At 42.7% G+C, this 15,099-nt stretch overlaps 1 protein-coding gene across 1 annotated transcript in view; it reads left to right on the top strand.

Annotated features, from left to right (window-relative positions):
- The window catches only part of LOC129815646 (integrin alpha-5-like), a 65,634-nt gene that overhangs the window by 18,877 nt on the left and 31,658 nt on the right, over nt 1-15,099 (top strand). Inside the window, exons 8-17 of the mRNA XM_055869634.1 lie at nt 82-126; nt 1,451-1,494; nt 2,247-2,303; nt 8,289-8,341; nt 9,226-9,437; nt 9,689-9,880; nt 9,975-10,020; nt 10,251-10,364; nt 11,889-11,944; nt 14,141-14,301. Of these exons, the coding sequence (XP_055725609.1) occupies nt 82-126; nt 1,451-1,494; nt 2,247-2,303; nt 8,289-8,341; nt 9,226-9,437; nt 9,689-9,880; nt 9,975-10,020; nt 10,251-10,364; nt 11,889-11,944; nt 14,141-14,301 (980 nt within the window). The remainder of the gene's footprint in view (nt 1-81; nt 127-1,450; nt 1,495-2,246; nt 2,304-8,288; nt 8,342-9,225; nt 9,438-9,688; nt 9,881-9,974; nt 10,021-10,250; nt 10,365-11,888; nt 11,945-14,140; nt 14,302-15,099) is intronic.

Below are 15,099 nucleotides of genomic sequence, written 5' to 3'. Positions count from 1 at the left end.
TCTCTCTCTCTCTCTCTCTCTCTCTCTCTCTCTCTCTCTCTCTCTCTCTCTCTCTCTCTCGTTCTCTCACTCTCTTTCCAGGTTACTCTGTTGCTGTCGGGGAGTTCAGTGGAGATGATATTGAAGGTGAGGGTCATATTTACAGTGCCAACTTACTTGCTCGATCATGATTGGGCTTTGGGTTTGCTTACCCCATAGCCCTGTCTAATAGTTAACCATCTAAAGACCTCCTGTGCTCTAATATACTAATGTGCTCTATTCATTAGAGCGCTAGTCATTAGAGCGCTAGTTATTAGGGCGCTAGTTATTAGGGCGCTAGTCATTAGGGCGTTAGTCATTAGAGCCTTTGTCATTAGAGAGCTAGTCATTAGAGCGCTAGTCATTAGAGCGCTAGTCATTAGAGCGCTAGTCATTAGAATGCTAGTCAGAGCGCTAGTCATTAGAGCGCTAGTCATTAGAGCATTTGTCATTAAAGCGCTAGTCATTAGAGAGCTAGTCATTAGAGAGCTAGTCATTAGAGAGCTAGTCATTAGAGCGCTAGTCATTAGAGCATTTGTCATTAGAGAGCTAGTCATTAGAGCGCTAGTCATTAGAGCGCTAGTCATTAGAGCGCTAGTCATTAGAGCGCTAGTCATTAGAGCGCTAGTCATTAGAATGCTAGCCAGAGCGCTAGTCATTAGAGCGCTAGTCATTAGAGCATTTGTCATTAAAGCGCTAGTCATTAGAGAGCTAGTCATTAGAGCGCTAGTCATTAGAGCGCTAGTCATTAGAGCGCTAGTCATTAGAGCGCTAGTCATTAGAGCGCTAGTCATTAGAATGCTAGTCATTAGAGCGCTAGTCATTAGAGCGCTAGTCATTAGAGCGCTAGTCATTAGAGCGCTAGTCATTAGAGCGCTAGTCATTAGAGCGCTAGTCCTTAGAGCGCTAGTCATTAGAGAGCTAGTCATTAGAGCGCTAGTCATTAGAGCGCTAGTCATTAGAGCGCTAGTCATTAGAGCATGTGAATGTATCAGAGCATAAGATAATAATGTACTTATCACATGTCTTTATAGTCTATTGCAGTAAGTACTTGACAGATAGTATTCTTGAACAGAAGACACGTTTTAAAGGAAGCGACTTGACTCTCACTAATATATTTCCCTGAAGCTTGTCCAGTTCAGTAACTCACTCAAAGCCACAACATGAATATTTCCAACACTGACTTATTTTAAAAGAAAAGTCAAACTTGCGGGCTGGGTTTGCCTGTATCACTTAAGTTATTAAGCTTTTACAGTATCGTAGAATTCCCATGCACCTGCAACAAACAAGCCCCAGCTTTTCCTATTTTAAACACTGGGTTATTACCAGCAAAGTTTTGACCCTTGTGTATTTGGAAGTGCTTGGACTCAACTGCTCTCTCCAATCTCTGAAATCTCTTATTTTCTTTAATTCTCATTTTCTGTCTTTGCAGACTTCATCACCGGAGTCCCCAAAGGACTCATGCTGCATGGTTTAGTAAGGAGTCCTCACACATTTATACATATTTCATCATTCATTCTTGATGAAAGTTAACGAGGGTTAACATAATAAGGACATAGAACAGGAGCCGGCAATAGGCGGCTCACGGACCAAAACCGGCCTGCGAGTGATTTGTTTTGGGCCGCCCAAAGATTGCATCCAAATATATTTTTATTTTTGGTCAAATAAGACTATCAAATCACCAGGAATTCAGCTGAAAAATGTAATTCAGGAAATCTGTTCCCAAGTATTCCTACAAATAAAAAGAGAGACACGCAGTATGTGATCATGTTTCAATGGTAATTTCAAGGTATGAAATGATTGTATTTGAAAATAACAATCTCATTTTGAGTTGACTTGTGGTCAATGTGCAGTGTACAAATTATTATGATTATGTTCCTGCCCCCCAACCATCTGCTCGGACAAAAATTGTCCCGTGGCTGAATCTAGTTGCCTACCCCTGACATAGATGTATGTTACTGTAAAGAGAAAAAAGGGAGTGAGAGGATGCCAAAATATAAACAGGGGGGATATCCATAGAAAGATACAGTAAAACCTTTTAATTTGGTTACAGTCACATCCACTGCAGGAAGTTAATTAATAAGGAGATTTAAAGAGATACATATACTGAATGTAGATAAACAAGCATGAAATGCATACATAGTCATAAACGGACAGTCATTTTGTTGATGGTTCTTTTACAATCATGGTTGATAACTGAAGGTCTTTTACTAACTCTCTCAATGCAGGTGTCATTACTCAATGGGACAGACCTGAAATCCATGCTGAACCTAACTGGAGAACAGGTTGGTGCACATCTGCTTAACAGCAAGGGGGCTAGACTATACTGTACTTTTGGCGCCTCTGTTTTGATATGTGGGTATATATAGGGGGCTGAAGGAATTTTCCCCCAGGAGCTGGAGCCTGATCCCTGGGTTAGAGGTGAGCCCACGTACACCTATGTGTTCCATATGTTCTGATTGAATCAGAAACAGGCAGAAACAGCAGAAACTCACAATCGCGCGCACACACACACACACACATACTGTTTCAGTGTCAAGTAAATTGGTAGCCTGGTCAAATGCATTTTCCGAGTAGCTTCCACAACACTGGCGGACACACACACACACACACACACACACACACACACACACACACACACACACACACACACACACACACACACACACACACACACACACACACACACACACACACACACACACACACACACACACACACACACACACACACACACACACACACACACACACACACACACACACACACACTCCAAGTATAACGGCTACATACTGACTCAGGATTTTGTGTTGCTAACTGAGGGGGTGGGGAGCTTGTTTATACCAACACGCCATTGTGCCAAAGGATCTGGATTCCTCATTCGCTAAGTTGGTTTTTGGATTAAGTGACATGGTTGTTATTATACTCTCGTAGTCTTCTAAATTCTCCACGGTTGATAAACGAGACCCTTACTACTGTACACCTGTATGTGTGCTTAGTGTTTGTGCTTAGTGTTTTTGTTGTTCTTGATTGTGTGTGTGTGTGGGTCCGCCAGTGTTGTGGAAGCTACTCGGAAAATGCATTTGACCAGGCTACCAATTTACTTGACACTGAAACAAGTTTAAGCTACACTAAAGCTACCCTTAAGAAAAATATAATTTACTTACTTTTAAAGTTCATTTGAAAAAGTAGTTCACTACATCCAAACTACTTGGTGAAGAATTATCATATCTACATCTGATGTCATAGACTACAAATTACAAGAACAGATCTGTAGTCAGATGTTAACAGAATGTGTAGATTAGCCTATTAAACACAAAAATTAAGTTTCAAGTGAAAATTAGGCAGGCCTGATGCTGAAACAGAAAGGAAATTACTACATGTAGTTCACTGCTCCCCAACACTGGTGTCTGCACGTGCGCATGTTGGCGCATAGGCTGTTACTTTCAATGGAAAGCTTTGGGTTGAGGGTTCTGGGCATAAGAAACACCACATGCTGTGTAAAATGCTAACTGACTGCTAACTGCTTATTGCAAAGGGAGAATGATCTGAAATAAACTACTGGCTGGATTTGACTTGACGGTCTCTTTAGGTTGACTGCTCTCAACATGAGTGCTTGGACTGCACCGTCAGGCTCAGCTGCGGAAACAAAGAAATAAAAATAAACAGTTGTATCTGCTTACCTAAGAGCCCCAGGACATTTGAGTCTGAATCTCAATGTCTTGACGGTTGTGTTAGATTTGTGTCTGAAGCTCAATGTCTTGACGGTTGTGTTAGATTTGTGTCTGAAGCTCAATGTCTTGACGGTTGTGTTAGATTTGAGTCTGAAGCTCAATGTCTTGACGGTTGTGTTAGATTTGAGTCTGAAGCTCAATGTCTTGACGGTTGTGTTAGATTTGGGTCTGAAGCTCAATGTCTTGACGGCTGTGTTAGATTTGGGTCTGAAGCTCAATGTCTTGACGGTTGTGTTAGATTTGGGTCTGAAGCTCAATGTCTTGACGGTTGTGTTAGATTTGAGTCTGAAGCTCAATGTCTTGACGGTTGTGTTAGATTTGGGTCTGAAGCTCAATGTCTTGACGGTTGTGTTAGATTTGGGTCTGAAGCTCAATGTCTTGACGGTTGTGTTAGATTTGAGTCTGAAGCTCAAAGTCTTGACGGTTGTGTTAGATTTGGGTCTGAAGCTCAATGTCTTGACGGTTGTGTTTAGATTTGAGTCTGAAGCTCAATGACTTGACGGTTCTGTTAGATTTGGGTCTGAAGCTCAATGTCTTGACGGTTGTGTTAGATTTGGGTCTGAAGCTCAATGTCTTGACGGTTGTGTTAGATTTGAGTCTGAAGCTCAATGTCTTGACGGTTGTGTTAGATTTGGGTCTGAAGCTCAATGTCTTGATGGTTGTGTTTAGATTTGAGTCTGAAGCTCAATGTCTTGACGGTTGTGTTAGATTTGGGTCTGAAGCTCAATGTCTTGACGGTTGTGTTAGATTTGGGTCTGAAGCTCAATGTCTTGACGGTTGTGTTAGATTTGAGTCTGAAGCTCAATGTCATGACGGTTGTGTTAGATTTGGGTCTGAAGCTCAATGTCTTGATGGTTGTGTTTAGATTTGAGTCTGAAGCTCAATGTCTTGACGGTTCTGTTAGATTTGGGTCTGAAGCTCAATGTCTTGACGGTTGTGTTAGATTTGGGTCTGAAGCTCAATGTCTTGACGGTTGTGTTAGATTTGAGTCTGAAGCTCAATGTCTTGACGGTTGTGTTAGATTTGGGTCTGAAGCTCAATGTCTTGATGGTTGTGTTAGATTTGAGTCTGAAGCTCAAAGTCTTGATGGTTGTGTTAGATTTTGATGAGGTTTAGTGTTTTAGTTTGCGGACCCACTCCAAACAAAAGAAAAGACTGCCTGTATGGGCACTAGACTGTTTTCTGCATTACATCGTTTCCCAGCCAAGCCAATGACACGTAGGCTAGAGTGGAAACAAGAAAACAGCCATTAGCTGTTTAAAGAATGGCGGTAGCCAAGAGTCAAGACACATACTTCAGTGGTTTTGGCTGTTCGGTATATTATGGCACCTCAATCACTTTGTTATTGAGATGTACAGTATACAGTATGTCTCCATACCATACATTTACATGACTCCATACAAGTAGCCATATCATGAACGTAATGTTGCTGCCTCATGTTGGTTAGAGTATACTGCAGGTATGTTGATTTGAGTATACTGCAGGGATGTTGGTTATGGTATACTGCAGGCATGTTGGTTAGAGTATACTGCAGGCGTGTTGGTTAGAGTATACTGCAGGGATGTTGGTTAGAGTATACTGCAGGGATGTTGGTTAGAGTATACTGCAGGGATGTTGGTTAGAGTATACTGCAGGGATGTTGGTTAGAGTATACTGCAGGGATGTTGGTTAGAGTATACTGCAGGGATGTTGGTTAGAGTATACTGCAGGGATGTTGGTTAGAGTATACTGCAGGGATGTTGGTTAGAGTATACTGCAGGCATGTTGGTTAGAGTATACTGCAGGCATGTTGGTTAGAGTATACTGCAGGCATGTTGGTTAGAGTATACTGCAGGGATGTTGGTTAGAGTATACTGCAGGGATGTTGGTTAGAGTATACTGCAGGGATGTTGGTTAGAGTATACTGTCTCGTGTTGGTTAGAGTATACTGCAGGGATGTTGGTTAGAGTATACTGCAGGGATGTTGGTTAGAGTATACTGCAGGGATGTTGGTTAGAGTATACTGCAGGGATGTTGGTTAGAGTATACTGCAGGGATGTTGGTTAGAGTATACTGCAGGGATGTTGGTTAGAGTATACTGCAGGCGTGTTGGTTAGAGTATACTGCAGGCATGTTGGTTAGAGTATACTGCAGGCATGTTGGTTAGAGTATACTGCAGGGATGTTGGTTAGAGTATACTGCAGGGATGTTGGTTAGAGTATACTGCAGCGATGTTGGTTAGAGTATACTGCAGCGATGTTGGTTAGATTATACTGTCTCGTGTTGGTTAGAGTATACTGAAGGCATGTTGGTTAGAGTATACTGCGGCGATGTTGGTTAGAGTATACTGTCTCGTGTTGGTTAGAGTATACTGCAGGGATGTTGGTTAGAGTATACTGCAGGGATGTTGGTTAGTGTATACTGTCTCGTTTTGGTTAGAGTATACTGCAGGGATGTTGGTTAGTGTATACTGTCTCGTTTTGGTTAGAGTATACTGCAGGCATGTTGGTTAGAGTATACTGCAGGCATGTTGGTTAGAGTATACTGCAGGGATGTTGGTTAGAGTATACTGCAGGGATGTTGGTTAGAGTATACTGCGGCGATGTTGGTTAGAGTATACTGCGGCGATGTTGGTTAGAGTATACTGCAGGGATGTTGGTTAGAGTATACTGCAGGGATGTTGGTTAGTGTATACTGTCTCGTTTTGGTTAGAGTATACTGCAGGGATGTTGGTTAGAGTATACTGCAGGGATGTTGGTTAGAGTATACTGCAGGCATGTTGGTTAGAGTATACTGTCTCGTGTTGGTTAGAGTATACTGCAGGCATGTTGGTTAGAGTATACTGCAGGCATGTTGGTTAGAGTATACTGTCTCGTGTTGGTTAGAGTATACTGCAGGCATGTTGGTTAGAGTATACTGCAGGCGTGTTGGTTAGAGTATACTGCAGGGATGTTGGTTAGAGTATACTGCGGCGATGTTGGTTAGAGTATACTGTCTCGTGTTGGTTAGAGTATACTGCAGGGATGTTGGTTAGAGTATACTGCAGGGATGTTGGTTAGAGTATACTGCAGGGATGTTGGTTAGAGTATACTGCAGGGATGTTGGTTAGAGTACACTGCAGGGATGTTGGTTAGAGTACACTGCAGGGATGTTGGTTAGAGTACACTGCAGGGATGTTGGTTAGAGTACACTGCAGGGATGTTGGTTAGAGTATACTGCAGGGATGTTGGTTAGAGTATACTGCAGGGATGTTGGTTAGAGTACACTGCAGGGATGTTGGTTAGAGTATACTGCAGGGATGTTGGTTAGAGTATACTGCAGGGATGTTGGTTAGAGTATACTGTCTCGTGTTGGTTAGAGTATACTGCAGGGATGTTGGTTAGAGTATACTGCAGGGATGTTGGTTAGAGTATACTGCAGGGATGTTGGTTTGTGTACACTGCAGGGATGTTGGTTTGTGTACACTGCAGGGATGTTGGTTAGAGTATACTGCAGGGATGTTGGTTAGAGTATACTGCAGGGATGTTGGTTAGAGTATACTGCAGGGATGTTGGTTAGAGTATACTGCAGGGATGTTGGTTAGAATATACTGTCTCGTGTTGGTTAGAGTATACTGCAGGCATGTTGGTTAGAGTATACTGCAGGCATGTTGGTTAGAGTATACTGCAGGCATGTTGGTTAGAGTATACTGCAGGGATGTTGGTTAGAGTATACTGCAGGGATGTTGGTTAGAGTATACTGCAGGGATGTTGGTTAGAGTATACTGCAGGGATGTTGGTTAGAGTATACTGCAGGGATGTTGGTTAGAGTATAATGCAGGGATGTTGGTTAGAATATACTGTCTCGTGTTGGTTAGAGTATACTGCAGGCATGTTGGTTAGAGTATACTGCAGGCATGTTGGTTAGAGTATACTGCAGGGATGTTGGTTAGAGTATACTGCAGGGATGTTGGTTAGAGTATACTGCAGGGATGTTGGTTAGAGTATACTGCAGGGAATTCTCGGGGTAGCTGCACTACTGTAGTTCTAACATCGCTAACTCTGAAGGACATAGAAGAACCCCATCCTGCACGTTGTCCATCAGTGTGGTGAAGTCATTCACCAGAGGAAATAGCTTGAATATTAAACGCTTGACAATAGTCCGTCATTTACGGCATAATATAAAATCGTCAAGGATAACAACGCTGAGTGACCCATCCTCTCTTTCTCTCTCTCTTTCTCTCTCGCTGAGATACCTATAGCAGCTTGAGTTCCCCACCTCCTCCAAAATCTTAGCTATCCTCTTTTACCTCTCATGTAGCTTACAGAAGCTCTGGTACTGAGCTTAGAGAAAACAGAGAGGAGAGAGGAAGGCTTCTGAGGCGAGGGGATATGAGAGAGGGGGGAGGGAGAGAGAGAGAGACAAATCAAAATAGAGACGAATAGAGAGAGGAAAGCTTCTTGGTAGAGGGGATATTTGAGAGAAAATGATCAAAAGAGAGAATGAAGGAGAAAGAAAGAGATACTATGCCCCACGGTGTGATGACAGGCTAACTCTGTCTGCTCTAATGTCTTCCAGATGGGTTCCTATTTCGGCTACGCAGTGGCAGCCACCGACATCAACAACGATGGGTAAGTGAGTTAGCGGATGGAGAGAAGGAGAGAAAGATGAAGAGAAGGAAGGAAAGAGAGAGCTGAAGAGAGAGAGAGATGCAGAGAGAAAGAGAGACTAAGTGAGCATAGAGAAGGCAGGTATGACAAGACTTGGGCAGACAGACAGACTTGGACAGGCAGCTTATGCTAGCAAGCGAGAAAGGCGAGAGAGAGAGAGAGAGCGATGCAGGGTTGGAACGAGGTGAAATACAGTATTTCAGAAGTTCTAATGGTCATGCATTTCCTCAATCTCTCATGAGTCATAAAAATTCCCTGTCATACAGTAGCTACTCCTACACTTCAGATTCTCCATTGGCCACTCTCACCTCCACTCTCCAATTAGAATGATAGTCAGGAGACTCAGGACAACTCACCAGAGAGAGATAGGACACTATTCTATTAGAATGATAGTCAGGTGACTCAGGAAGACTCACCAGAGAGGGATAGGACACTCTCCTATTAGAATGATAGTCAGGAGACTCAGAAAGACTCTCCAGAGAGGGATAGGACACTCTCCTATTAGAATGATAGTCAGGAGACTCAGGAAGACTCACCATAGAGGGATAGGATGCTCTCCTATTAGAATGATAGTCAGGAGACTCAGGAAGACTCACCATAGAGGGATAGGATGCTCTCCTATTAGAATGATAGTCAGGAGACTGAGGAAGACTCACCATAGAGGGATAGGATGCTCTCCTATTAGAATGATAGTCAGGAGACTCAGGAAGACTCACCATAGGGGGATACAATGTAAATCTCCAACATCATCCTTCACACCTACTACACTAATAAACATCAACTTAACAGGCCTTGGATTGGACCTAAAGTAATCTTATCCCCCACCCCCCTCTCCCCGGCCTTAGTCTGGATGACTTGGTGGTGGGCGCTCCCATGTTCATGAGGAGGGGGTCTGACGGACTGCGTTGGGAGGAGGTGGGCCGTGTCTATGTGTACCTACAGCGGCGTCCCTTGTTGTTTGAGCACAGCCTGCCCCCCTTGGGGGGTAGCCAGGCCTTTGGGAGGTTCGGCAGCTCCCTGGCCCCGCTGGGAGACCTCAACCAGGACGGCTTCAACGGTGAGCACTCTGGAAAAGCTTGGGTCATATTCGTTAAGGAACACTGTAGCAAAACGTTTTGCAAAGGAAAACAAAAAGTATAATTTGTTATTAGACAAGTTAAGGTAGTCCCTCCCTTTTTTTTGGTCAGTTTTTCCCCCGCTTGGTGCCTACGGGGTTATTATCTTTCATGCAAGAACACAGCTAAACTCAGGCCAGAGGGAGTGGGGATTAGCCATTATGAGGTGGCATAACTTTGTTGATTATCTTAGATATTGCAATTGGCTGTCCCTTTGGAGGAGACGACCAACAAGGATTGGTCCTCATCTATAACGGGCATGCCAGTGGGCTGAAGGACACGCCCACTCAGGCTCTAGCTGGCCAGTGGGCCACTGGCACCTTTCCTGCCAGTTTTGGCTATGCCCTCCGCGGAGAGAAAGATCTGGACCAGAATGGGTACCCAGGTAAAAAAAATTGTCCAATTGTTCAGTTAAAAAAATAATAATATCATTTTACAATGTCTTATTAGTTTTTAATATTGGTGTCATCTTTGTACAGATCTCATCGTAGGTGCTTTTGGGGCTGACAAGGCTGTTCTGTACAGGTATGTGCTCTCACCAGAACTTGATTGGCTCACTGTGCTTGCAAATAAGTTGGCTGACCAATTACAGCCCTTTATTTGTATTTTTATTTGTTCAATTAAATATGTACCTCAATCTGAAAAGATTGTTTTATATGTGACCTTTATGTAATTTGAATTTGAATTTTGTATTGGAATCGAGGCTTTTAATCGAGGTAATCACGTCTTCCAATTGGTTGGTATTTTTCTATCAGGGCTCGGCCTATTGTCAACGCCAGTGCTTCCCTTACTGTGCAACCTACCATGATCAACTCAGAGGAGAAGAGTTGTATGGTGTCCAATGGGAACGAGACTATCTCTGTGTCTTGGTACGTTGATACATATTTTTTCCTTTTCAAAAGAATCTGATTGGTTGAAACATTGCTGATATTCCATCAGTTAACTGAGGCAGCTAGATCTTTGTGATGTATTAGAAAGGCAGACAGACAGACATCAGCAGAGAGACTGTATAGATTGTGGCAGACAGACAGACAGACAGACAGACAGACAGACAGACAGACAGACAGACAGACAGACAGACAGACAACAGGGAGAGTGCATTTGTAGTTATTATGGATCCCCATTAGTCCTGCCAAGGCAGCAGCTACTCTTCCTGGGATCCAACAAAATTAAGGCAGTTATACAATTTTTAAAACATTACAATACATTCACAGATTTCATAACACACATGTCAAATGTACTGTAGTCTCAAGCTGTCATGTTTCTGGCCACCAGGTTTATTGAGTAGGAAATCTTTATAGCCTCATTCAGACCAACCTTGCTAAGAGGCATACTGTCTTCAGCAACAATATCAATTCAAATAGATGTGAATGTGTTCGAGCATTGACCCAACACTGAGTGCAAGACATGTTATATAGTACATTTTCCACTCTTAAACCATGTCAATGGACAAAATGTCTGGCATTCACCACTTGAGAATGTCAATTGACACCATGTTTGACAAGCTTGTCCAGTCTCCGGTCCAGTATGAGTGTTTGAGGACAGTCTATATTCTGAGCCCATGCAAAGGGAACACTTCACCACTTTTAGTCTCACTGAAATTCCAGCCTAGTGGCTGTTAGTACAGCACACGTTGCTTGTTGTTTGTGTCTTCTTGATTACCGCTTAGGTTGCTGGGAGCCTTGGGAAGGCTGAGGGAGAAGTAGAGGTGGGGTGCGGTAGACAGTGGAAAGGGTGGAGCGGGTTGCCAGTCACTTTGAATGACATGTTATTTGGAACATCAGCCTAGGACACAGCATGCATGAGATGACACACCCACACACACATGCACATTTACCATTGCGCATGCAGATGACCATTGACCACACACATACACACACGTACACACACATACACACACGTGCACACACATACACACACGTGCACAGATTTTAGCACATGGATTCTGTGTATGCATACACTCACTCTAAAATAATCAAACGCACACACATTTTTTTACCTCCCCTTGTAAAGTTTGAGCAATTTGTTTTAAAGGGGGATAGGTTGAATTGGGTTTCAGTTCTGTGCAAGGATGAATGCATTTACATTAAGTGGGTTAGCATGTAGCCTGTTCCCAGATCTGTTTGTGCTCTTCCCCACTCCATTGTCATTGTCATGCCAAACATGATCATTCCACAAGGATTTGGCAAGAGACACAGAAACAGACTGGCTATTTAGCACGAGACTTCTTACATAACACATTTTTGTGACCAAATGTTTGTTTATTTATTTAATTTTTTCGTTGGCAGAGGTAGGGCTATTATATACTGTTATATACCACCGAATGTTTTAGAGCTCTACATGGATCTACTTAATACATGTAAATACTGTCTCTCTGTCTTCACTCTCTCCAGTGTCAACCTCAGTTTCTGCCTCTCGGCCAATGGGAAACACATCCCTGCTGATCTAGGTGAGCCCAGTGTTTTCCGTTTTGTCCACAAGGGATACAGCTTTTGTCAAAATTGACTTTTTGTAGCAGGTTTGGGGGAACTTACAGAGCAGGTTAGGATAATTAGCTTAGCAGGTTAGGAGAATTAGGTTAAGGTTAGGAAAAGGGTTAGGGTTAGCTAAAATGTAAAAAAATGAACTTTTGACGTCAATTTGACAAAAGCTGTATCCCATCTAGACATGACTAGTGTTTTCTTTTGTAAGGACTCCACACAGCTGTTCCCTATTAACTTCCTTGGTGTGGCCGCAAATATGCCTGAATTCACTGTGGTCAATTTAGCAGTTAAGATTAAGATGAAAGGACAATCGAGTAAGTACAGGGGAAACATTGCGAGGTTTGTGTGAATGTGCGTGTGTTTATGTGTGTGGGTGTGTGTTTGTGTCTGCACTTAGGAATGGGTATTTTCAATTGTGTGTGTATTATGTTAGTGTATGCACAGTAACAGTGTATGTAATTGCTTTAGTTAGCCAGCAGGATACCACCCTGCACCCCACTGCTGGCTTGGCTCTGATGCTAAGCAAGGTTGGTCCTGGTCAGTCCCTGGATGGGAAACCAGACGCTGCTGGAAGTGGTGTTGGAGGTCCAGTAGGAGGCACTCTTTTCTTAGTATATCCCAGAGCATTACCCTGTGTAGGGTGAAGTCTTTCAGGTGGGATGTTAAATGGGTCTCCTGACTCTCTGTGGTCACTAAAGATCCTATGGCACTTATTGTAAGAGTAGGGGTGCTAACCCTGGTGTCCTGGCTAAATTCCCAATCTGTCCTTCATACCATCATGATCACCCAGTGGCGTGCCGTGGGCCTGGGGCCTGGGCCTTCAGTGAGGTACTACACAGTCCCACCCGAATTAATCCACCTCATTATGATGCCATGGCTCTAGACACTATACATTTAGACAGAAACGCAGTATAACCAGGCGTTGCGTCACCTTGAAATTGACAAATTTACATTTTTGGGTAAACAGTGTTTACCCAAAAACATGACACAATCAATGAGTCTTTTCAATATTTCCCTTCACCTTTTCATTGTGCAGCTCCGTTGCCCTGCGCGCTTGTTCTTTGAGCTGTAGATCCACTCCGGTGTCCCCAAAAGTTTTCAAAAGCACCATTGCTTGTTTGGTGTCTCGTTGCTGCCTTGGTTAGACAACTCAAGTTTGCAAAGCCAGTGTGGCTCCAAACACCAAATCGATCACTTGCAAATAATAGGCATTCCCAGCAGTACAGTTTGCAGTGCTTCTCGGAGCCTGTGAGCCATTGACAGCGCTCGTAGTTGAAACTTTGAAAGTGGCGAGCGAACGAAGCCCATTCCCGCCTGTGACAGACTTTGTGGCGTCGGGCGACCTCTCCTTACAATGTCTAACTTTTCTTGAAAAGTTCGTCTTGAGAATGGCGTTATAATTATATCCTCGACCAAATCGATATCTTCTCCTCCTTCCGCCATTGTGGGTTGAAAAAACAGCTTAGTAGTACGCAAATTAATTTGTTTATCAAATTCAGTTTCCTAGATCTCCATAGGACCTGCCTCTCAATATTGGTAATCCAATCAAAAGACGTGCACGCACTACGCCTGCTAGCTGGCTCCTGTGTAACACTGGAGCCAGCCAGCAGGCGTACAATAGCCAACTCTAAAGCTGATTGGTTGACACTAAATTTTCATTTCCATTCACTATAAGCTACAAGCGCCCGCACTGTTGATTCTGAAGGCCTGAGGGCAGATTTTAGACCCCTGGCAACACATGATGGCTGAATATGATTGGATAAAAGATCTAACATAAAGACCAGCCCTCCAAATCTCAACCTGGGGCTGGAAGCAGTGCAACCAAGAGGAAAGCTATGAAATGAAGAGTATAACTCTTACTCTGGGGAATAATTTAATACATATTTGTGGGAAAATATATTTAAAAAAAAATTATATTCTGATGATGTTTAGGCCAGCAGAGAAGGCCTTGCAGGCCCTGACGGCCCACCACTGTGATCACCTAATCATCCCCAGCTTCCAATTAGCTCAGTCATCCCCCCTCCTCTTCCCTGCAACTATTCCCGAGGTTGTTGCTGTAAATGAGAATGTGTTCTCACTCTACTTACCTGGTTAAATAAACAGTCTGTTTTAAGGTGTTTGTTTCTGTGACATGTTCTATTGTGTGTGCATGTGTTGTGCAGTTTTTATGGTGGAGGTGCAGTTGGACCATCTGGAGCAGAAACAGAGAGAGTCATCAGTGAGGAGAACGCTGTTCCTAGATAGCCAACAGCCCAGCCTGCTGGAGACCATCACCATGGCCAACGGAGGACCAACGTGTCACGACACCCGCATCTACCTGCGTGTTAGTCACTTCAAACTTCAAACACTCAGAGAGATGTTGCTGTTAAACTGCATGAGCTTATAATGCATGCTTGTCATGAGCATGTTTGACCCCTTTTTATAATGTCTAATAATCATCTCATAATGATAGACTAAATAGCAATCATTTGAAATGCTGATTGATACATAAAGAGACTTATAAGCCTTGTTATAATTTTAAAGGCTCAGACATGCTTATAACAAGTTATAAAGCATTATACCTGCAGGCTTTAAGTAAAGTGTTACCGAGTTATTCAAAGACATGTTGAGAAAATCACTGATTATTTAAACAACAGTGATCCAATGAACTGTGGGTCTTCCCGACCAATCTCTCTGGACCTAAAGTTTGCACAAAAATGTTGGCTAGTTTCTTCGAATCCAGCCTTCAAAACACCAGTAACTTGAAACAAGCTGAAACATTTAATGCTACATTTTACAGTTAATCTGTTTTTGATTATAGTTTCAATAGGACTGAAAGTGAAAATGTTCCCTTCCGCTGTACATTTAGACAGATCTATAACATTATGTTTACTACAATGTATATTTAGACAGATCTATAACATTACATTTACTACAATGTACATTTAGACAGATCTATAACATTACATTTACCACAATGTACATGTAGACAGATCTATAACATTACATTTACCACAATGTACATGTAGACAGATCTATAACATTACATTTACTACAATGTACATTTAGACAGATCTATAACATTACATTTACTACAATGTACATTTAGACAGATCTATAACATATTTACTACAATGTACAT

The sequence above is a fragment of the Salvelinus fontinalis genome, chromosome 18 (genome assembly GCF_029448725.1).
Source record: "Salvelinus fontinalis isolate EN_2023a chromosome 18, ASM2944872v1, whole genome shotgun sequence".
In the NCBI taxonomy this organism is placed as follows: domain Eukaryota; kingdom Metazoa; phylum Chordata; class Actinopteri; order Salmoniformes; family Salmonidae; genus Salvelinus; species Salvelinus fontinalis.
Note: the sequence above shows the minus strand (reverse complement) of the source record. Positions and strands in the feature narration are given on the sequence as shown.